The following is a 23,321-nucleotide window of genomic DNA, read 5'->3' as shown; positions in this document are numbered from 1 at the left end:
GGCTTCGGATCAAGCAGGATGTATTTCGATTTGTTAAAGGTCGATTACACCTCCGGAACACTCTGTTAGTGCTTTGTTTCCAGACAGTTCACAGTGTTATGCCTCAGCCTCTCACAGCTCCTTGGAGAGCTCCTCTGTGAGCTCTGGGCCCATGAAAAAGCAACTTGTGTCAGGAGATACTGAGAGCTGCACTTGGGTGTCCAGCCACCCCAATGCTCTGCCTGCTCCAGATCCTGAAAATAGTGGGGTCTTGCTCTCTCTGGGCTTTGCACATCCATCTTTTACAATGGCTTTTTTGGTATGTGCTTTGGCATTTGTGAGTGGCCAGCATTAAAAGTATTTGTTATAACACTCAGACTTCAGTGCCAGTACTCTTTGGGGAACGAAGGAAAGAATCACAGTGCTCGTGTTGTTATAAAACATTATTGATGCAGTAAATTGTGCCGTGCAGCTGAAGTTAACTGTGAGCGTTCTGTGGGTGTTTCTCTGCAGATGTGGATCTCGTTGCCACATCAGCATTGAAGATGTTAATATCCTCACCCCAAATTTTCTAAATATTCAACAGTGATAGTTTCAATGAGATCCATAAAATAGAGATTGTGAGGGAGGAGAAAGGCAGCAGTCAGTATTGAGTCTATGCAGGGAACAATCAGGGTGAGTCTGAGAACTGACCTGACTTCTCTGTGTCATTAGTTGGAGTGTAATGTGTGGCATCAAAATGGCTCATTGTGTGAAGGCATATTGCCCTAATATAACTTACTGCCTTCAAGCTGGACTGATAAATACATCTGCTAATACTTACAGGTTTGCAGAATCTGTATTACATAATACATTTGATGGTTTTAAATTGAGCATTTGAGAAATCCTGCATTTTCATGCCCAGCTAGAAAAAACACATGCTTTGAATGTTACCTAACTTGTTTTCAGAGGCTCAGAAATGAGATTATAGTAATATGGGTATGAAATTGCCAGGGCACAGACTTGAGCTTTAGCAGTAGAGGAGGAGGGAGATCTCAGATAAGCTGTGAAGAGAGAACTGTACTTTTTTGCTTGTTCTGTTTGCCTGTTTGTAAAAATGTGCATGTTACAAAGACAGCCCAGTAGTCTGGAAGTCATTGATGCAAATCAGCAAGATTCCTGTATGCTGGGTGGTGGCTGTGAGCATGCCCATGCATACATACTTATTCCTTCTGCCAAAGGAATAAGAGGAAGTTCGCATCTTTTAGAAGCCTGACCTGTACATACAGATTGCTGTAACTTTCGGTTGGTGAGCATGGAGCCATCCATAGGGAAAATGTCTGCGTGTGTACTGCTTCTACCTGGCAGGGCTCCTTTTTCTGCGTCTTATCTGGCATCGTGAGAGGAGGAGAGAGAGCCTGCTGGTGCTCAGTGCGGCAGGCAGCGGTACCCCAGCCTGCCTTTGAACTTCTTGATTGATTTATTTAATTTGGCACGGTGGCAGAGTTAAAAACAAGGAACGATCACAGGGCCTGGTGGGAAACCCAAAGCATAGTCTTTCCCAAGCAGCAGTGGTGGCATGGGTTAAAGCACAAAGGTGCTTGGCAGAGGCAGTGAGCAATGGGATGGTGGCAGCCAATTTTTGCTACTAAAATAGAAGTGATGTCTGGGATTGGTGGTAGATTGCCTGGATCTGGGTGGAAGTGGCTGATATTTGATGGGATACAGAAAGTGGGGCAGTGCAAAGAACTGCCAAGTGAGGAGCGTGTGATAAAAATAATGGAAAAAGAAAATTCCCTTCGCAACAAGATCCTAAATAACTTGAAATGGGGCAGCAGCTGTCCTTGAGAGCATGGAATAGAACATTGTTGCAGTAAAAGGGAAAAAAAAAAAAATTGGTTTGAATCTTGATCAGACTTTTGTGTGGGTGGATAGGAAAGGCTGTGTCTTAGAAAGCATAACCAAATATCTGACAAACAGTTCTGTGATTACTGTTTGTTGCAGAGGTCACCTCACATAACCTGTTCTAAGACTGGAATTAAAAAACAGCATAAACAAAAAAGTAGTCACGTAATGCCTATTTGTTTCCATCTTGTATGTTTTGGAAGATAAGCTCTTCAGGATATTAGAACTGACAGAGGAAATAGTACAAGCAACAGTAAGTAGCTTGCTAAAACAGAAGACTCTGCTCAAAACAAGCCATTAATATGGTTATTTGAAACTTGTACATGGCTTGTGTAGGTGAAGAGCCTACAGTGCTGTCTTTCTCATGTCATAATAGATGTGATAATTATTATTACAGCTTTTTCCCGAGACTCATTGTGTGCAAGATAAATAAAGATCAAATCAGATTTTTTCAGAGGCAGCAAAAAATCTGAACAAAGCAAAACATGCAGAAGAAGGAAATTACTGGTTTTCCCCTCTGCCTTAGTCAAAAAAGGAAAGCAGAAAGAGCTTCCTGAAGGCACTGCTGCAGTGATAAGGCTGTGGTTTGAAGCATACTTCAAGCCAGTGCCACTGCACAAAGAGCCACTTTCCCCTTCACCTTTCTCTTTATCTGTTCATATGCTAACAGTTCTTTTTGTGATCTTAAAGTAAAACAGAATGGAGAACATGTGCTGGTACTGAGGCAAAGAGTTATGTGCTGGCATTAAGCATAACTTGTCACATCTCAAACAAAATGCACAGATAAAGCTAAACTTTGAGGAAAAACAAAGACCAAGCCCTGGGAAAACACCAAGACTTTGTCCAGGTTCACTGATGCTGTCAGCAAATTCATCAGCAAAATATGTGACTGTCAGTCTTTTGGAGCAAAGGAAAAGATTCTTGGGTCATTTGTAGTTGTCTGAGTGAAGGAGTGCTCTAAGTATGATACAGGAGTGTCTCACAAAAGAAAGGAAACTGAGGTGAGGTTAAAGAAAGAGATGAGCTGACTATCTCATCACATCTAACTGCTTTGCTTAACATTCTGTGAAGCACTGAATGGCCAAAAATACTGCTGTAAACTCCACAATCCTCACAGAATGTTTGGCTGTCTTCATTGTGATTCATTTTAGGTGCTGTGGTCTATTAATAAAATAGTTTATTGAAATACGGGACACAAGTTAAAATAAAGCATGCCTGGAACAAAATCTAAATATAGGCAGTGGTATCAAATGAGGCTACGTTTTCTCTTTGGCATTCCCCTGAGTTTCTTGTGAGGAAAAAATGTTGATTACACAGGGACAAAAGTGAGAGTTCACTTAATTTATTTTTTTTAATCTCATCTGTTAACTTTTTTGGTTGTAGGCTGTGGAAAACCTCTGTTCCTACAAAGTCTCTGCTACACTGTACAAACAGCTGCGACAAGTCTGTGAAGATCACGTGAAAGCACAGATCCTTCAATTCAGGGAATATCCTTTTCCTGTGCAAAGAAATTGTTAGATTTCATTATTTTTAAGTAAGTGGGGTTTTTTTTTTTAATGGTGGTGTTTGCAAATTGTGCAAAGAGGTGCTTTGTTTACCACTGACATATTTTCAAATGGACCATGAGCAACTTGAGTCATCCAAGGGAATAGTTTCAGTATTTAGAGGCATGGTGGTAATGAACCATTAAAACAAGTATTTGTTTTTTGTTATGAGTGCAAATGCTACACCTAATCTAGAAAACTTCAGGAGCTCTATGAGTCTGAAATCCTGACATATCTAACAGCAGGTGTGGATTTTTGTGGCAAGTGTGTGGTGGAGATGCTTACAGTAGCAATAACTGAAGAAAAAATAGTTTTTAACAACAAAAAGACAACTGGGAGTCTTCTGTGAGATAGTTCTTAAGCCTATCTGTATGACCACTGGTCAGCAGTGATGTGTAATGGAGGCATTCACTGAGCCCTTCAGATACCTCACATGTACCTTGGGAGACAGATTAAAGTTCAGAAGATCACTTGGCTGCTTGTGACTTCAGAGCACTTGCATTTGACAGCAAATTTCCCCATTGTTTTCTCAAGTTCTATTACTAGCTTCTCTTTTGATGACAAAAGTGCCTGCAGATTTCCTCACGAAGCTTGTGTGCAGCCAGCACTGTTTTCTGAAGCCTGTTGTGCTTTGCATGCTGAGAGCATGCTTTATGTGTCTTGTGCATAATAGCCTACTGGTTTGCACTTGCTGGGGAAGTAGGGTAAGTAGAGCCTATTCCCAGCAGGTCGTTCCCAGAGAGTGTCTTGGCAAACAGATGCTGGAGAGTGCTGGGGTGAACAGATGCTGTAGTGATTTGAGTGCCTGCCCTGTTTCCCAGGTCTCTGGTGGATATTCTGTTACAGAAAATGATTGGTTGAAACAAGAAGAAAAAAGGGAATGGGGCCCAGAAAGAGCCCTCTTTCTAATTGAATGCCTTTAATGTGCTTAGGTTTGTGACTCTCATTTTCTCGCTTCACCGCATTCTCCAGGTAGGTGCCTACGCTCACAAAGAAAATAAATTGCTTTCTCTGTTTCTTTTTTTTTTTTTCCCCTTTTATATGACTTAGCTCCAGCATGGTGTTTTTTGTTTAAGTTTTTTTGAGTCCCAGTAAAAGAGCCTTGCTTCTACATGTCATACATGAAACACTGATATTGAATTGGCACTGTGAATTCACCTCTTAATTGTGGCTTTTTTTTTTTTTTTAGGTTTGATTTCATACATTTTTAAATCACATCCAACTAAAAACTCCATTATTCAATACGGTAGCCTGTTAAATGTAACTGATCTTTGGTCTGCTTTAAAGCAGTATACAGTTGGCCAGTTTTGCATCCCTGAGTTTTCAGATTGAGAAAATGTTATTACAACTTAAGCTGTAAAACTTTGGTTCTATTGGGTTTGTGGAGAGGAAGCAATGTTTGGAGAGTTGAGAACTCTGTGTTCTACAGGTATACTGCTTTATATCCCAAGGACATGAGATTAGATTAATCAGATTTGACTAGAGGAAGTTGGAGATGGCATTGTGTAAGAAAGGTAGGCAAAGCCACTTTTGGGTTTACTCGTGATACACTAGAATTCTGACAGCACAAGCAACAATTGGATCCATTGTATTACAAGTAAAACTTTATGGTTTAATTAAGGAGACCTAGAGATGTATATGGAAAGAGCACTATTTGGATTTATTGAGGATTATTTGAAACTGTAACTGCTTTCAAGAGATTAGGGTCACTCCTGTGGTGTGCAGTGTGAACTCATTAAACAAAGTAAACCTTTCTATCCAGCTCACCTCCGTGGGTGATAAGGTTGGTTTTGACACTGATGGGATTTTTTTCTTAAATCTGTGTTAGAGCTAGACAGTACAGTCGCTAGATGGTATTAATGAAGGGCTATGAGTGTTGTTCCTTGAAAACATAGGGAGGATTTTTGGAGAGCTGCCAGATCCTGTGCTGGGCAGAAGCTTTGCAATTAACTGTTCATCCCTAGGTAGTCCCAGTAACATCGGAATATCCACGAAGGAGATTTGCTTAATGGCTGGCAAAGATCATCTCTGGAATCTGACCTCAAAAGTTACTGGCAAGCTAGTTTTCCTTAATAGGTGCTGTACAGATTCTCTGGATAGTCTTTTATTTTTAAAGAAGATAAATAAATGCTGGCAAGATCATTGCAGACAAATGGTAAGTTGAGTGCTTGTTCGGAATATGTATCCTTGAGATGTACAGTCTGGCAAAAGGGGATTTGTCATGGTTTTAACTTGGGTCTCTGTTGCACTTCCTCCAAGTTTCAGTAGGATGTTTCACTTTCCCCTTTGCTGGTTGGGAGCAGCAGTTCTATTGTCAAAAGTTACATCCTGCTGTGTTATTGGTTTGCTCTTCATTGATTTTATAATGGTGACCAGCTGGAATATTATCACTCAAACATATTGACTCCAGTGAAGTTGTTCACCAGTTTCTTCAATCTTTGCTTATATAGATAGCTTGAACCACTAGGTTAATTTGTGACTTTTATTTTGTATTTTTTTGCAAGACAGAGATGAATATCCTGACTTACTGGGCTGAGAAACATGAAGATTAAATAACCGAATCTCTTTATTTCTCCCCTTTTTGTCACCTACCTCTATGTTAAATTGTTACCAGGAAAAAGTGCATTCTCAAAAACAATCCATAGGAATTGGCCTTTCAAGACCACTTCATTATAATTCTAAGTTTTCATTGCATTGTCAGCAAGCTCTAGCTACAGGTCCCCAAAATAGTGGGGCACCCAAATTACCTCCTTTTCCCTTCACTGTGAGGGATGGGCAGGTATGTGTATGCATGTTTTATCTGAAATGAAAACGGAGAGTGTTGTGGAAAACATTCTGAACAAATTCCACAGTCTGATGAAATTAAGGTTGAAGGTTATTGCCTTGAAAGTTTAATTGAACTGGACCCGTGTTTTTATAAAAAAAAAATATGGTGGTTTTTTTTTCTGTGAACTCCGTTGTCTTTAATTACTTTCGAGTGTTCCTTTTATTGGTTTTATTTGTGTTTACTCCTCAGAACAAACAACAACCTGTAGAAAGTGGCTTTCTTGCCCAGGTGCTGAGATAGCACCTGCAGTGTTCAAGGAAACAAAACAAAACCAATCTTGTTGCTGTTTTACTTTAGCATGGTTGGCTAGAAATTGTGTCAGCTTGAGAACTGCTTCAGAAGCAATGAAATCCTTTAGAGGAGGATTGAGTAGGCTTCTGAGGATAGAAAATTCAGTACCTGGCCTGACAGTGAGTTATGCATGGACATCCTGAGGTACTGTAATGCTAAATTAAAAGCTGTGCAGCCTTTTGAATGAATGAAAGTAAAAATGGATGTTTGTGAATGAGTTATAAGATAAAACTCGCTCCTTTTCTCTCTTATTTAAAAAAGAATATGTTTACACATTCTTCCTCTTGTTATAATTAATATATCTTTATTTTTCTCATAAACTTTGTCACTTTCACTGTGAAGACATCATTGCCGAGTTTGTTACTGTCTGCCTAAAACGTTTTTAAGTGAAATCTGTGACAGCAGTTTACTGAAAGTCGATGATTATGCTTGAGTAAATATGTATCTCAGTAGCACTAAAACAGCACTAATGCTAATAAAACTATTCCATTAATTGCTTATGAATTTGAATATTGTCTTGAATGTATTTGGTTATAGTGATTAGTCATAGCATTAATATTAATAAATTACTTTCCAGTAGAGATGCAGGTCACCACAAGGGTTGAAAATTCGTGTACCAGCAATGAAAGTACCATGTGTTTGCGATGTAATTTTTCAGAATTTGCTTTATAATTTAAAGTGCTACATGCCGGCAAAGAGAAAAATGTTTTCTTCATATATTTTCAGATCATGATCAGAAGCATTTTCTTATTTTTGGATCGTACATACGTACTTCAGAATTCAATGCTTCCTTCTATATGGTAGGTATCTACATAAGTGCTCCTTTAATCTGTACAATTTGTACTGTATTTGTAAAGGTTGAAAATATTTTTTTTCTTCACATTATATTTGAGCTGTGTCGTAGGTTGATTAAATTTTTGTATTAATTTGTGGAAACTTAAGTCTCTATCATATCCACCTTCCCGGGAGGTAATATGAGGGTAAAAGAGGAAGGTCGGTCTAGATCAGCTGCCAAGTTTGGGTGAGGCTGTTGCCTCTGGGCCTTTGCTTTTAGTCTAGTGGTTCTTCAGGTGCTCCTGGCTTGGCAAAGTTCAGAGCCTGGCTATTGGCTCTGTTGTTTTTTTTTAAATGTTAGGCGCACTCACAAGGTGTAGATCATGTTTCCTGCCCTTGCCTTTTGTGTTGAGACTTGTGGCTCAGAGCTCTGAGGTTAACCCTTGCTTGCTGCTGCAGTTTGAGCAACCCATGGCCATGTCTATTTCTCCGCATTCTTCCTGAGAGATATTTTGTATCATACCAAGACAAACGAACCCATGCTTTGCCGAAATGTTCTGGTGTCAGTACTCTGTCAAAAGCAAGAAAAGATGTAGATAAAATGCTGAAGTAACAGTGGACCTCTTCCCTGCATGTATTACTTGTGTCCTCCCCTCAGCCTGGGGAGGAAGCTGGCAGCCTTCTCCCTTCTCTCGCTGGTTAGATCCCACATGAAGTCTTCCTTTCTGCGCTCTGCATTGGTCTTCCTTCAGCTTTTTGTGTTAGGCTGTCTTTTACTGAAAGCCATCAAAGGAGTCTGCTCATAATTGGTCTTTTTTTTTTTCCTTGTACTGAGAATGTCCCATTTATTTATTTATATTTAATTCAGATATATATTCAGATTCAAAATTACAATAGTAATTCTTTTTCGATAAACAGATAATGTTATAGTCTATTATGTGAAATAGATGCAGGCCAGTCACAGTTCTGACCTGAAGTTTATGCATCTGGCAGAACCTCAGTTTATATTTTTGTGATAGTTCTTCTTATAGAATACATACATGATTAATAAATTCTCTCTGTGTAATATATACATATATAATACATATCTTTATACATGCATATTTTCTCAAACATGCACATTTTTTAAAAGAATCAACAAAGTGATGTATTAATTTTCATTTTCACACAGGGACATGGGGCTGGAATTATTTAGAAATCATGTCATTAGTGATAAGCAAGTTCAAAACAAGACTATTGATGGAATCCTTCTGCTGATTGAACGAGAAAGAAGTGGTGAAGCAGTGGACAGAAGTTTGCTGCGTAGTTTGTTGAGTATGCTGTCTGATCTTCAGGTGAGTACAGCAAACCTCAGTCATTACCACTAGTTTTAGAAACTGACTTCGGACTTTTCTGATGTGTGTGTTGTACTGAAATAATTTTATTCTAGTAAACGTGTGCTTCAGAATCTGGCTAACAGATTGAAAAAGTGGTTCCCTTTTCTTTGCCCAATCCACAGTCTTTCATTCTCTGTTTTTAAATGAGATTTCTGTGCTTGTTTTTTCTTAGCTGGGACGTGTCTGTGTTAATTGCTTGTTTTCTAATCCTAATGAAGGATAAGCATAGCAAGCAAAAAAGGCTGCCTCTGTTACTGTGAAAAGATTTTTTTTTTTTTTTTTTTAGTCCAGATCTTGGTTCTTATCACAACAAAAATAAAATCACCAATTCAGCAAGTGCTTAGCAGAGAAATCAAAGATGGAATGAGATGCAAAGTTAAGGCAGATGTTTTCAAATGGTTATGGTCAGTCTGTAGATGAATGAAACTTTCCATTAGAATAAATGTTTGGCAATCAACCAATAGAAAAAAAATATGATTTTGACTTGTATGTATGTTGTCCTTCTCCTATGATGTGCAATAAAATTTAGGAGCGGTCTTTCATTCTTAGAATCTGTTCTACTGCTCTATTCTCAACTGATGTACATTATTACATGACTTGGTAAAGGTTTAAAAAAGAGGGTGAAGGGTTCATAAAACTCTGGGAATACTTAGTCTGGAGAAAAGGAGGCTCAGGGGTGTCCTTATTGTTTTCTACAACTCCCTGAAAGGAGGTTGTGGTAAGGTGGGGGTCAGACTCTTATTCCGTTGACAGCGATAGAACAAAAGTTAATGGCTCTGAGTTGTGCCAGAGGAGGTTCAGATTGGATATTAGGAAAACTTTTTCTCACCAGAAGTGTTGAGGCAGTGGCACAGGCTGCCAGGAAGGTGGTGGAGCCACCGTCCCTGGAGGTGTTCAAGTAATGTAGATATGTGACATTGAGGGACATGGTTAGTGGGCATGGTGGGGATGGATTGATGGTTGGACTAGGTGATTGTAGTGGTCTTTCCCAACCCTTACAATTCTATGATAAAAGACTATTAAAAAGTGTCTTTCAGTCTGGGAGCTTACATAGCTTTTCTGCTTTCCATGTTAACTTTCCTGACTTTCATCCATAACTTTTAGTGTACCCAAAAGATTTAGAACTGATAATACTGTTCAAGAAAAGAAACTTCGTGTGATATAAAAATCATTAACAGATCTGAAGACATAGATCTGATTTGTGTGCTCTTTCCTACTTTTTTTTTTCCTGTTGCTTGCCAGTCTTCTCTTAACTGCATCAGTTTTTTGTAGGTATTACCAGTGATTTAGCAATGTACACTGCTAACTAAAGATATCTCCTTTATTGTATCCTTCTTACAGAACTGTATTTCAGCCTGCAGTCTTCACTCTCTCAGAAGTGTTGTTTTCTTTCTTCACTAGGGAACCTAACAAAATGTATTCTTTTGTATTATTAGGCACAGATATAGTTATGATCCTGCCTTCAGGATCTCTGCTTCTCTCTCTTCTTTCGCTGGAGGTTAGCTTGTAGTGAAAGATGAATTAATAATGCAAATCTTACATTTCATTCAAAAACAGTTAAGCTCTTACTCATTCCTAATTTTTAGGCAATTACAAAATTGAAGACCAACTGCTGAAAGCTGATTCCTGCTTGCATAAATCTTCTTCTATTGCAGTTCCCTCTTATAAAGCTTTATGTGTGGTTTATGTAGGAATAATTTCATATGCTGTTAGCGTAGTTCAGAAAGTTAGTGAAGGAAAGGAAGGTAAGAAATAAAATCTTATGTTCAGTTCTGTTTAAAGAGATGGCTAAAGCAATCAGTCAATGTCTGCTTATGACACTGAGCACCGGCTACAGTCTGAATACCTGTCAAGCCAGATATTTTGTTTGATGCACTGAGGAAAAAGTCAAATATTTGAAAGTACTTACCAGGTTTGTTCCTAAGACTCGTTACTGAGAGCATAGTCACTTTGCTGTTGGGAATTACCTGTTTTGTTTTACCAGTTGGAACTGGCGCAGAAATACCAGTGGGGGCCTTGAGCTCACATGGATTAGGTGTCATTGCTGTGCTGTTGTGTTGAGTGCTGGTGTTTGTGTGAATTAAACAGAAACCTGTCAGTTTAGACAGTTTTAGTGTTGATGACTGAAGCACACACCTATTGCTACACTGGGAAGTCAGCTCCAATTGTAGTCTTTCTAAAACCAGTAGGGAAAAAAGCAAACTTCGGCGTTTATTTTAAACATTTATTTTGCCTTCCTGAGACTTTACTTGCCCCCTATGCCTGACAACCAGGGTACACTACCTTTATTGGCAGCTTAATGTAAGTAATTAAATTGATTTCTCGAACAGGTTTACAAAGAATCATTTGAACAGAGGTTTCTGGAAGAAACAAATTGCTTATATGCTGCAGAGGGCCAAAGATTAATGCAAGAAAGAGAGGTAGGTGCATGCTATAGTTAACTGTTTTTATTTTAATTCCATCTGCTATGGGATTATGTGGGAACTTCTGGTAGCACCACAGAGTGAATACTAAAAGAAATTTACAGGGCAAATGATGTTTATGCTTTGGGGACTGCAATATTGTATCAAAGAAAAGAACTGATTCCAGTTTGCCATAATGTTGGGTATGAATATATATATACATGTATAGTATTTGTATATTGCATATAGGAACATAAAATAAGGGTGGAGAAGTCAAGTGACATTTTCTGTTGCTAAAGTCATGCTGCCAAAAAGTTCATATCTATGTAAAGCTTAAAAGTGTACCATGAATAGTATTTTGGCTCAAAAGCTGTGAAATATCCACTGGCACCATTCTACTCTGTACTTAGTAGCTAAATTAACTGTTCACTTTTAATATATATATTAATATATATTAATATATATATTTGCATTTATTTTGCTGTTTTGTTCCAGTTACTTATTAGTTAAGTAGACTTGAGACATCTTTGTTTTCTGTGCTTTTGAGATGAAATTATGCTCTGTGGTGGGCAGCCTGAAGATGTGTTTCTTCCTGAAAACGTACAACAGTATTTCCTGGTTGTCTAAAATAGAGCATGTTACCTTTATTAATTCAATTTTAACACCGACTCTTGACCAGTAGAAAATAGGTAGGTGCAATTACAATACTTTTATTATGAGGTAATATTGATTAGTAAAAACATAGATTGTGTAACACATTACATACTTGTGGAATAGTTATTTCCAATCTGTGCTCTCTTTAAATTTGTAGTTTTAAAATACAAAATGATCATTCATGCTATTGTACTTAACTGTTGAATTTGTCATTCTCTTATCTTGCAAGGTCCCAGAATATCTTCACCATGTTAGTAAACGTTTGGAAGAAGAAGGAGACAGAGTGATAACATACTTAGACCACAGCACACAGTGAGTACAAATTTTGTCATTTTTAGCATAAGTCAAGCGTCCTTTATAAAACAGTGTGACTATCCATAGCTGTAGAGACACAGATCATCTCTGTAGATACTATTTGGTGTTTTTATTGTTTTTTTTAAAGACTTTATTTATTTAAAATCCAAATATTCCTTGAGTAAAAGGGGAGAAATTCATCTAGAAAACTTCCAGTATCATTTGAAGTCAACCAGATATAACTCACATATGTGTTTTGAAATTAGTAGCTGATTTTGAACGTTCATAAGGGAACATTCCCTACGGGGAAGAAATGTAAATTATGACATAGAGTAGAGAACATGGATACAAACATTCCATGTTAGTTTACAGTGGATCAGCTTTGGTACAGCTGCTGCCAATGGATTGTTCAAGGTAGCTTGTTCTTTTCCTCACTGAGATATTGAGTAAGAGCATGCATTTTACTGGGATAAGAATGCATAGTCACTGATGGGCTATAAATGTATATATAATTTATAAATAATGCAGCAGTTGTTCTTTTTAAATAAAGAACGTAACTAGATAGAATTAGCTTAGAGTTTTTTGCCCTCTCACCTTTTTATTTCCGCTAGGTGGTGTTGGCATTTCATTGGGTGTTAAAGGGATAATTGAGTAACTTATCTCTTTTTGTCCTATATATATGAAGAAAATAACTAGTTAAGCACATGCCTTGCATATCATGGTACATATTTGAGCTTGAGTTTTCTTGCAGAGTGTCTAGCTTCTTCATGCAAAATTAGTCATGTGAAAACATATGGAATTATTTCTGTACGTAAATAAGATACTCTATCTGCTTCTTAGTAAATACTCCTCTGCCTCAGGCAGACCAGTTATCCGTACTTTTTCTGTAGGCAGAAGGTCTTCTGGGGTAACAGATGATATTTTATGCAACCTTGAATCCTGTTCTTGAGGACAATCCGCAGTTGTAGATAGCAATATTTGGAAGTTTCAGGGAAAACGAAAGTAGTCATAAAAATGGTGTTGTATATGAAGTCTTAGGAGCACTTTAGGAAAGAATAGAATAAGGACCTGTGGTGCCCCAACACTGTCCTAGTACCTGCCTGTTTTCAACTCAGCATATTTTCTGAACCTAGTGCTGTTTGCCTGTTTTGTATTATGCAGTGAATCTCTTTGAAATAGTTGTGCCATCTCGCTTGGATTCATGTAAGCTTTTCCATCTATGGCATCTTCTGGCAAGGAGATTCCCCTCCTAGCAGCACACCAGCCACCACGTAATAGATCACTTTCTTTTGTTTATTTCATGTCCCCAGCTCCTATGTTGGAAAGGAGAGTGATCAGCCTGTTCCTTTTCACTTTTTTTCCTGTCCATCAGTGTACTACTTTATGTATGTCATCTCTTTCCCAGGTCAGAGAGTCCAAACCCAAATGTGTACAGTTGTTTCTCTTGCAACTGCTGTTACATAATTTGATCATCCCTATTTTCTTTTTTGGACAATTGCAAATTTGAATCCCTTCTTTTGATGTGAAGGGCCTAAAACTGTATATTGTATATAATTATTTGGCATTCATAGGTGGCTTTTTGGCAAAGGTGGGGACTTAAAAAGGACTTTTGGTATTTAAGTTCCTGCTTGTTATAGCTTGCTTTTTAGTATTCAAAACTGAATTTGTTTTTTAATCCATGGTTCATTGTTTTCCTTGTTATAACACTTTTTTTTCTTAACATGTAGGCTCTGTTTTAAGTAGAAAATTGTTGATATTTTTAATATGATAATGTGAATTGCTCACAAATGCACTGTGACAGGAGGTAACTCCCTTATACCGTAGTACTTCTAATATACTTCTCTTGCCTTATTTAGGAAACCACTGATTGCTTGTGTGGAGAAACAACTACTAGGAGAACACCTAACAGCTATTTTGCAAAAAGGTATTTTTTTAAATTAATTCATTCGTTGATAATCAACAGATTCTCATAGTCTGTGATAACTATAGGATCCATAGCTTTTATTTAATGAGATGTATTAGCTGTGGAAAAAGAACTTCCTTGGACACAGAAAGCTAATTCAATAAAACTGTTACAGCCATTGTGCCATCAGATCCTGTATGTGGAAACAAATATCTAAAATGTAATTCCATATTTGTATATGTTGCTAAACCCCATAAGTTCCCTTTGGCTCAGAGCAATGGGCTTAGGGATTGCTTTGGAAGTGTTGATTTCCTTGAACTTGCAAACTTCCGAGTGAAAGCTGCAAATATTGTTGTAGTCTTTTTTATGTGATGGTTACAGAGTGTGAGTGCAATGTCCTTGTGACTGGATGGTTAAGGAGTTGTGAGTTATTGGAACTTACAGCAGTCAGAGGCAATACACTTCTTATGCTTTTATTTGTATTGCACCTTCTGGCTGGCAAATCCAGATTTGAACTAAAGTCTTCTAAGGAATTCTTTATTCAGATATTAGTGTCTTCCAATCAGCATTTTTCTTTCCCTCTTAACTTTTAGTGTTTGTCTTTATTCCCTAAATTCCTGGGTTTGGTCTGACCTTTCAGTATTTTAAGTGATCCTTTTCTTTTCTTGCACTAGCCACCTTTCAGGCTTTAGATCTTCTAGCAAGTTATGCTTATAGCTTTGTTCTTTTACTGCTGCAGTACTGATGACCCTAGTACTCTGTTATCTTCAGCCTCCAGCGCATCAATGTTTAATACTTTTGGGTTGATAGATGTACTCCTTTTGCTTATTTCTTTGTTCCCCTTTTAAAGACAGACATATGCATACAGTTTTCTCTGAACTACTCTGGGAATAGGTTATTTCACTATTTTCAATACACTTGCAAAAATAAGCTTGTTTATTCCATCTTAGTTATTTTTATATAATTGTAAGAATAACCTGTACTTTTGTTGATACGTGTCAGTTTTGCTTGCTTTTTAGTACTATTTTAAAGTCACTTTGCCAGTGATAAATGTGTTCGTCAGTTGGCTTAGTCACAAAATGTTCTTGTTTTAATCTGCATTCTCTCTTGGTTAATAATGTACATTCACTGTCCATCTACATTTGTGAAGTTACTATAATTCAGGATTGTAATACTGTTGGATTCTTTTGCATTCTATGTCTACACATTTTATTTATTTAAAAAAAAAAAAAAAAAGAAGCAAGTCTAACATCACTTGGCTTACTTCACTTTCTGCATTCATTTGATCCAGGGCACATTGTAATCCACTTATAACATCCTAGTATTCAGTGCAAGTAGAAGAAGATACTGCCTTTTGTAGGTTTTGTTCCTTAGGAGAGAGAAGGCATATGATGTAGTCAGTTTGATACAGGAAAAAAAAGCTTACAAATGCAGGGTATGTATGCGAACTTTATTTCTTGTATTGTTCTGACTGCTATTTAATAGTTACTGCATTTTTTTTCCATTGTGATTATAATAGAAATTTGTAAGGCTGTAACAGTGCTTTCTGGAAGTTGTGTGTTGTGTCAGAGGAATTCCCTCAATATCTTTTTTTTTCATTGGTCAAGGATGTCACAAAGTATTTTTTTTCCATCACGGTTTGTATGCCAGAGGAAGAAGGAAGGCTGAACTTTATCAGCTAGGTTGTAACAAAGCAAATACTGCATTGGTCTCCTAAACGAGGAGGGAGTGATGCTTGGATGTGATAGAATTGGCATTTCCAAATTTCAGCACCAAAAGAACATCAGTCACACGTGTTAAAGTTTGTGTAATTTATTATTTTGTATACTTTTAAAGTATTTTAATTCTTCTGTTCTCTCAGAGTGGGCAAAAGTTGACCTGACATCATTCTTGAACATTATTTGCCTTTCTGAACATGTAAATAAGTTAAAATTGCAGTATTTTGAGATGAAGGAGAGAGTAAAAAAGGGAATATTTAAGTAAGGCTTTTAAATCCTTTGTAATCTAATACCATTTAAAATTTTAAACTAATTACATATATGTTGTGCATGAAGTAGAACAGTTGTACAGTATCAGCTACACTGATGATGTGCATTGTCAACTTGTGTAGAATCAAGCTTTTTGGATTTTAAACACTGGCATAAATGCTACCTTCCCATTTTACTGGAGCCTCTATCACTAACACCAGGCAGTGGATCTGTGATTGCACTGGGAGTAAATATTCAATGTAAAATTTGAGAATATGGTAGTTGTAAAAAGCTTTCCATTTAGCCTTAAGCATTGTTTCTCCACTCATTACTCCAAGGCCTAGTCTCATGTAGGATGAACTGAAAAGGCAAAAGTTGCTTGGAAACAATTTGTAATTGTGTTTATTACATCAGTATGGATTAGACCATTTATATCGTGTTCTTAATCTAAAAACATGACTCAACATATTCCAGAGAAAAAAAAATCTTGTCAAATATATATCTTTGTTTTAAATTTAGGACATTTTACTTAGCATAGTTTTTGACATTCCTTAGAGATTCTGTGAGATCTTTTGATAGAACTCTACACTTAAAAACAAGTACTGTTCATAAACATTCTGCAAAAGGCTTTGAGTCAGCACTTTATTGGGAAAGTAGTTCAGCTGACTTAAAATATTGTAACAAGAGTCATTTCAGCTGGTTTATACCAGGGAACATGTTAACCCTGAGCATAACACTCACTTTTAGAAATGTTGTCTTTAAAAGTTTGTACTTCTAAGCACGCTGGAGAGTCTGTTGGTGTATTTCATAGAGATTTTTGGTTTTCTTATATTTCCAATTGTGTTACGCAGTTCTATTCAAATTTGCTTGCACCTCTGATTTTCTTTTCTTTTCCTTTTAAGGACTTGATAACCTGCTTGATGAAAACAGAATATCAGATTTGACCCAGACATACCAGCTGTTCAGCAGGGTAAAAGGGGGGCAGCAGATTCTTCTACAACATTGGAGTGAATACATCAAGGTATTTCACAGATCTGTTAATACCCTCAAAATGTATGCTGTTATCATAGGTTTATTCTATCAAAAAGAAGAATAGTATATCATTAGGCATATGCATCAAAGCTGTTTTAAGCAAATATGTTAATGCATTCTTCCCCCCCTAAAAATAATCACATGGTGAGAAACAGCAACACTTAAATTTTGATTTTAAATTCTTAACTACTTGGAATTGCTTTCATCATACATTTGAACAATACACAAGAAGTTATTCTGGTTTAGTTCTAGATAGGGCCATATGCACACTTGTTTAGAGTATGCTGGATTGTAGAATGTATTGAGTTTCAGTACGAATATATTCACCTGTTTTACATACTTGGAAATACAGGAGAATAGCAGAATGCAGCTGTTCTGCTGCAGGTTGGCAGTGCTTCATGTTACCAACATAGAGCAATGCAGTCAGTAAGATGAATGCTTAAGTTGTTTTGAAAGGAACACTCCATTTGAAAATCTGTGATCAAAGTGGTATTTAGATAATTCTGGTCTGTTTAGCTAGGTGTAATAGTAAGGTAACGTGCTGCCTCTGAGCAGATGAAGCAGCAAAGCTTCACAGAAAATATTTTTCTCTGGAGTTAATTCCTCACGTAGTTCTCTCCTGAATAATCCATGGTTACCTCTTCCTTAGAGGCAAAGTGCACAACATCAGTTTGTTGTGGAGGTGACTTTCTGGCTTACGCATACCTAGAGTTATGTGCAGCACCTGGAGAGAGACCATGTCCCCATCCACCCCCAAAGCTGAGACAGTTTGCTAAGCTTATAGTTGAGCAGTGTCTCCACCACCTGCTGCCCATAGATATGTAATTACCTGGGGCAATATGTAGAAAAATATGGAAAGGAGGACCAGGACCTTGCCTTTCAGCAGCTGCGAGTTGGCTTACCATGCCTTGTGTCGCAGAATCAGATCTTCAATAGCCTCATTTTAAAGAAACTTTTTCACATGCTCAGAAATCTAGAAACCTAGATCTGTAGAGTCAATAAATCTCCATTCCAACATTCTTTATGTTAGAGTGCATTAAAGTGAAGCTTCAGGAACTTAAATTCTATCCTGTGAAGCAGCGTAAGAAAAATTTCAGAGACAAAGTCCTGAAGGGAAGATAAGTGCTCTGCTATAGTCACCTTTTTATGATTTTAGGTGTGCCACTTAGCTCTGTATATCTCAGCTCCCCATTTGCAGACTGGAAAGATGCTTTGCAGCTTTAGAACATAGATGATGGAGGCTGAGAGAGATCCAGATGCTGTTAATGAAAGGGAAAATGGGCTTAATGCAAGATATATATAATGAGTCTAAGGACAATTGGCACTCTTGTGTTTGACTTGATTCACTCAGAAATGATTCTTGAGAAAGATCTTAGTGAAGACTGCAGGGATAATGAGGTATCAAGGTGGAAATTTTCATGCTTGTGAGAAATTTTCTCATCTTTGCTTAACTTTGCAATATGGTGGAAAGCATACCACCGTATTGATATAAATACACCAATTAAATACTATTCAGCTCTTACTGTGCAGGTGTTCCTCTTTCTCATGGTGGAAAACTACTCGTTCTTTGTAGAGCAATGATTGTGTTACGAAGCAGCTGTAAATTGTCTGATAGGTTAACCTCATGGGATGGTTTGGTTCAGTAGGCAAGGGTTACCATAGCCCTAGTTCTTGGATATTAAATGAACAAGAAAAGAAAGTTGGGTCTGTGGCGGCTTCTTGCCAATGGGAAAATCCTTTTTGTTGGAAGTCAGCTGATCTGGAGCCCTCACAGAGTGAGAAATCTTGAAGGGATGAGCAGCAGTTGGATTACAGCCCTCTGTTCTTGTCAGTGGAGCTCACTAGTGGGGTCCAGAAGAATGGTACGAAGTTTGCCATTACACTTTCTAAGGCAGTTTCCATATAATTTCTTTTACATGAATCATGTAGTTCTGTATTTAACTGTAAACTTGTACATCGTGCAGTCATGTCTACTGTGTATTTTTGTTTAGCTCCTGTCTTAAATGTGTATAATCTTTAAATCAAACGCTAATGTTTGAAATCCATTAATGTGTGTCTGGGCTTTTATTTTAAATTTTAATGCATCTCATTTTCTGAAAATGTCAAGTCACATAAGTAGCTCTGTAAAATTATTATTCTCTCTAATGATTAATTTTATAAGGGTGAATGTGTCTGTTGGGGGAGACAGGTAGTGCTCTAAAGTATTTTATTATCAAAAGTGTTTGTTTTACAGAACTTTGGGACAACAATAGTGGTTAATCCTGAAAAGGACAAGGATATGGTGCAAGAGCTACTAGATTTTAAGGATAAAGTGGACCATATCATAGAAGTGTGCTTTCAGAAAAATGAAAAATTTATAAACTTGATGAAGGAGTCCTTTGAAACATTTATCAACAAGAGACCAAATAAGCCTGCAGAATTGATAGGTACACAAATATTTTTCTGTAAAATATTTCCAAAATCTGTAGAAAGCATGATAAGATGATGCTGCTGAGTGTGCTAGCGCAATAGTGGTGCATTATGCAGTTGCTTTAGGAGATTTGCTTTGGGAGCACTGCGGGGTGTTGTTTAGGTGTGTGCGGTGTCCCTGAGGAGTACATCACTTTGCTGTCCTGCACCATGCTTCCTGCACTGCAACTGGGCTAACTTGTGCTCAGGGAGCGCAACGTGAATGCTGCCAGTGATGTGAAGGGCTAGGGGAAGTATAGCCAGAGCAGAATTCTTAACTGCGGTGGCAGATGAGTTCTCTGGGTGTTAAAGATCTCTCAGAAAGGAGTAAGTACAGCCCATCTGACTTGAAGGAACTGTTGGAACAATTTTAAGGCCTTCAGATAGAAGGAAGAAGAAAAAATTGAGTATCTTGAAGGGAGAACTAACGCTCATTAATAAGGGGAAAAGTATTTTTACTGGGACTATCCCTGATCTGGCAAAATCTGGCAATCTGTTTTACCTACAGCCAGCATAGCTAGGACATTTCCCATCAGTAGAGGATCCTGTTCCTTGTTTTTTTTTCCTCTCTTGCCTCTATTCAACATAGTTTGTGGCTTCATCCTAAAATAAACTTGGTGGATCAAATTGTGCATATAGTGAAAACAGGTTAAAGCCATGATACAGCCTGCTGTCATCTGCAGATTGTGATGTTTCAGCTATTGCAGTGGTTTCCTTCTTACCCCAGTAGGTTGTGTAGGGATACTAACGTGGCTTAATCGACATTTAGCTAAATTCATTGCTTAACAGTATTTCTGGCATTCTGAAGCTACTAACTTGAAAGCATCGCTTCTGTTTAAATTTTTGTATGCTCATAGCAAGGAGCAAGAGGGGTTTGCTAAAGGTCTACAAAAACTACAGTCCTCTTTGTGTTGTTTGTTTCTGTTTCTCATAAAATACATTCATATGCATTGTACACTTTCAGAATGTTGTCTTTCAATGAGTAATGTGCTTGCAATGAATATAACACAAAATGTGGGAACTTCTACTGTGTCAATTTTAATGATTTTACTGTGTTCTTTTCTTGGATGGCTCCTTTTTGTGATTTTTTTTTTTCCATTATGGCAGTAGTTACAATAAGCATTCTATCATTCCACTGAATAAAGGGGTGGGAGAACAGAAAACAGAAAGCTTAGCACTTACCCTATATTTTTAATATACAGCACTATTTCAAGTGGGAAGTGCTTAAGTTGGTGATGTAAGAGTTTTATTTTTTTTAAGGTGTTAATTTTTTTTTATTTGTAGCAAAATATGTGGATTCCAAGTTAAGAGCTGGTAATAAAGAAGCAACAGATGAAGAGCTGGAAAGAATCCTCGACAAAATCATGATCATATTTAGATTCATTCATGGTAAGAAATATCTGTTCTAAGTTACTACAGTTAAAAGTATTTTCTTTGCTACTAGCTGAACTTTAGTCCTCTGAGGACTGTAAGAGATCATTTTTAGCGTGAGCTTCCTCAAGAATTAGTCTTATATCTGAGTTGCATTACAGTTGAAGGAGCACAATAAATACAACAGGAAGGACAAGCTTCTTTGAAGGTGAAGTTACGGTCTATGGTGGAGACCGAAGAGTGAGAGTAAGATTTAGCAAAGTATGGTAGTAGAATAATTCAAACATAAACAGAACCAATTGTCTATGTAGTTTTCTTTGTTGTTGGATAGTGAATATTGATCTACTGATCAATGTGTTATGAGTTAAGGCTTGTGTCACAAACCTGAAGTGCGATGGTGCAAATAGAATGTATGACTTTATTTTTGTTTCAATTTCCATGCAGGTAAAGATGTGTTTGAGGCATTCTATAAGAAAGATTTGGCCAAAAGACTGCTGGTTGGAAAAAGTGCATCTGTAGATGCTGAGAAGTCCATGTTGTCAAAGCTTAAACATGGTAGGCATCTTCAGCTGTATTAAGTGTTTATTACTTTCTGGAATGTAATTTGGAATTCTCATTATCTCATGCTTTAAACAATGACAAGCCAGATCTTAAGTAATATCTGAGCATTGTGCTCAGTGAGAACTATTGGGTTGACTTCTCAGAGATGTGACTGGTTCATTTAATCTGTCTATTAGGAGCAGAATACGTACATAGTTGTGGGTGCTCCAAACCCTGGCAAATCTGGCACAACTATCTCTGGTTAGACCTTCATAAATTGTTCTGTGCTTGTTTGTAATTGTGGGATTTTTGCTTTAATTTGTGTGACAGAATGTGGGGCTGCTTTTACCAGCAAACTGGAGGGCATGTTCAAGGACATGGAACTGTCAAAAGATGTCATGGTTCAGTTTAAGCAGGTACCTTCAGATCGTGTTTATGTGCTAAATTTTCAACAGCAGTGGGGAAGCATAGTGTTCATATTGTTAAATTTGAATTACGCTAAAATGAAATTAAACAGCTTTTGTGCAAGGCCCTGATCATAGTCACAGGGAGTCCTTATGTATCTATTTGTAGAGCAGAATTTATTTATTCTTTATCTATTCAGAGATAATCTTGTACAGGTTTATGTGATTTCTTTTTAAGCAAATTGAAGTCTAAATGACATGTAGTAATTTAGTTTGCTGACATCCTTTAAAGTCCATATTCCTTAATTCTGTAAACTATTGTTTCTCTTTGTGAATGACCTATGCCAGAGAAACTCCCCACAGGCTGCTAAAATGCATAGAAACCTTTATATATCTCAGGCACTGAACTTCAGAATGTTTGGTGACTGAGAAAATATGCTACAAGAAAATGTTGTGCATGCTTGCCCTGTTGTTACGCTTCTCCCAGGCACCTTTTTTTGGAGCCTTACTGTGGACCAAGTACCGGGATAGAGGTCTGACTTGGAGCAGCTGCTCCACTACTGCTAAAATACTATAGTGATTTTTCTGTCCCAGACTTTTTGGCCTGTTGAGGAGTGATCTTATACTGAAATTATAAGAAAATGTGTTGTCTCACAGAAAGCTAGAAGTCCCAGGGAACCTTAAAATTTTTGTCCTGGCTTCTGATCGAAACCTTTTGTTTTGCTTTTGTGTGTGTGTGTGTGTGTGTGTGATACCCTGTATCATGTCTAATGAAGGATGTGACCTGTAGGAATTCATCATTATTCTCTGAAGCCTAGATTTCTAATTTAAGTATATAATTTTTCTAATTTATCATGCAAACAGTATACCTGAATGATTTTTGTCTCTTGTATTTTAGTATATGCAGAACCAAAGTGACCCAGGAAATATAGACCTGACAGTAAATATATTAACAATGGGATATTGGCCAACTTATACACCTATGGAAGTTCACTTGAATTCAGAGGTTAGTTTTTGAATTTTCCTTCTAAGTGCAGTTTATGTAGTAGTATCATAATCAGTATCGTAGGATGAATTAATGCCCTTAATGTAATGTATTTCTGCAAGACTTTTAATACTTTTTTTTCTCATTTCAAAGATTGAAAAGTACAAAAGTTAAAACATAGTGGATAAAATCTGCTCTGGGGTTTTTTCAGGTGATTGCTTCACTTAATTTTTTTTTAACTTCCTAATAATGATAGTCTCAAATTTAGTATTAAAGGGAAATCAGTGTCCTAATTAACATTGCATTTGAGCATCAGTTTGAAAGAGTTCACCTTAATTAGCCAGTCTAGCTACAATAATTATGCATGTTGATCCAGCCAATAGTTACATTACTGCATTATCTTATTTTTTTTTCCCATGAGATCCTTCTTCTCTGTAATGTCTCATAAAACTAGCCCCAGCATTTAAATAGTGTGTCTGAAAAAAAGACTGCTTCCAAGTTGACAGATTTTTGCAGTGCTCATATCTGTAGTTATATATATATTTGGAGTACTGCTTCCTGCACTACCTTTCTTGATCTGAAGTGCAGCAAGCACTTAGGAGACCAGAGGTGGTGACAGCGCTCCCATTCAGTTCAGAACGGTGGA

General features: G+C 37.3%; 1 protein-coding gene across 1 annotated transcript in view; it reads left to right on the top strand.

Moving 5' to 3' along the window:
- The window catches only part of CUL4A (cullin 4A), a 36,307-nt gene that overhangs the window by 744 nt on the left and 12,242 nt on the right, over positions 1-23,321 (top strand). The window contains exons 3-15 of the mRNA XM_085215151.1: positions 3,247-3,351; positions 5,494-5,562; positions 7,252-7,325; positions 8,471-8,633; positions 11,006-11,095; positions 11,961-12,043; positions 13,882-13,949; positions 16,798-16,916; positions 19,161-19,353; positions 20,660-20,764; positions 21,191-21,301; positions 21,617-21,702; positions 22,589-22,696. Coding sequence (XP_085071277.1) covers positions 3,247-3,351; positions 5,494-5,562; positions 7,252-7,325; positions 8,471-8,633; positions 11,006-11,095; positions 11,961-12,043; positions 13,882-13,949; positions 16,798-16,916; positions 19,161-19,353; positions 20,660-20,764; positions 21,191-21,301; positions 21,617-21,702; positions 22,589-22,696 — 1,374 coding nt within the window. The remainder of the gene's footprint in view (positions 1-3,246; positions 3,352-5,493; positions 5,563-7,251; positions 7,326-8,470; positions 8,634-11,005; positions 11,096-11,960; positions 12,044-13,881; positions 13,950-16,797; positions 16,917-19,160; positions 19,354-20,659; positions 20,765-21,190; positions 21,302-21,616; positions 21,703-22,588; positions 22,697-23,321) is intronic.

The sequence above is a fragment of the Meleagris gallopavo genome, chromosome 1, assembly GCF_905368555.1.
Source record: "Meleagris gallopavo chromosome 1, MGAL_WU_HG_1.1, whole genome shotgun sequence".
In the NCBI taxonomy this organism is placed as follows: Eukaryota; Metazoa; Chordata; class Aves; order Galliformes; family Phasianidae; genus Meleagris; species Meleagris gallopavo.
Note: the sequence above shows the minus strand (reverse complement) of the source record. Positions and strands in the feature narration are given on the sequence as shown.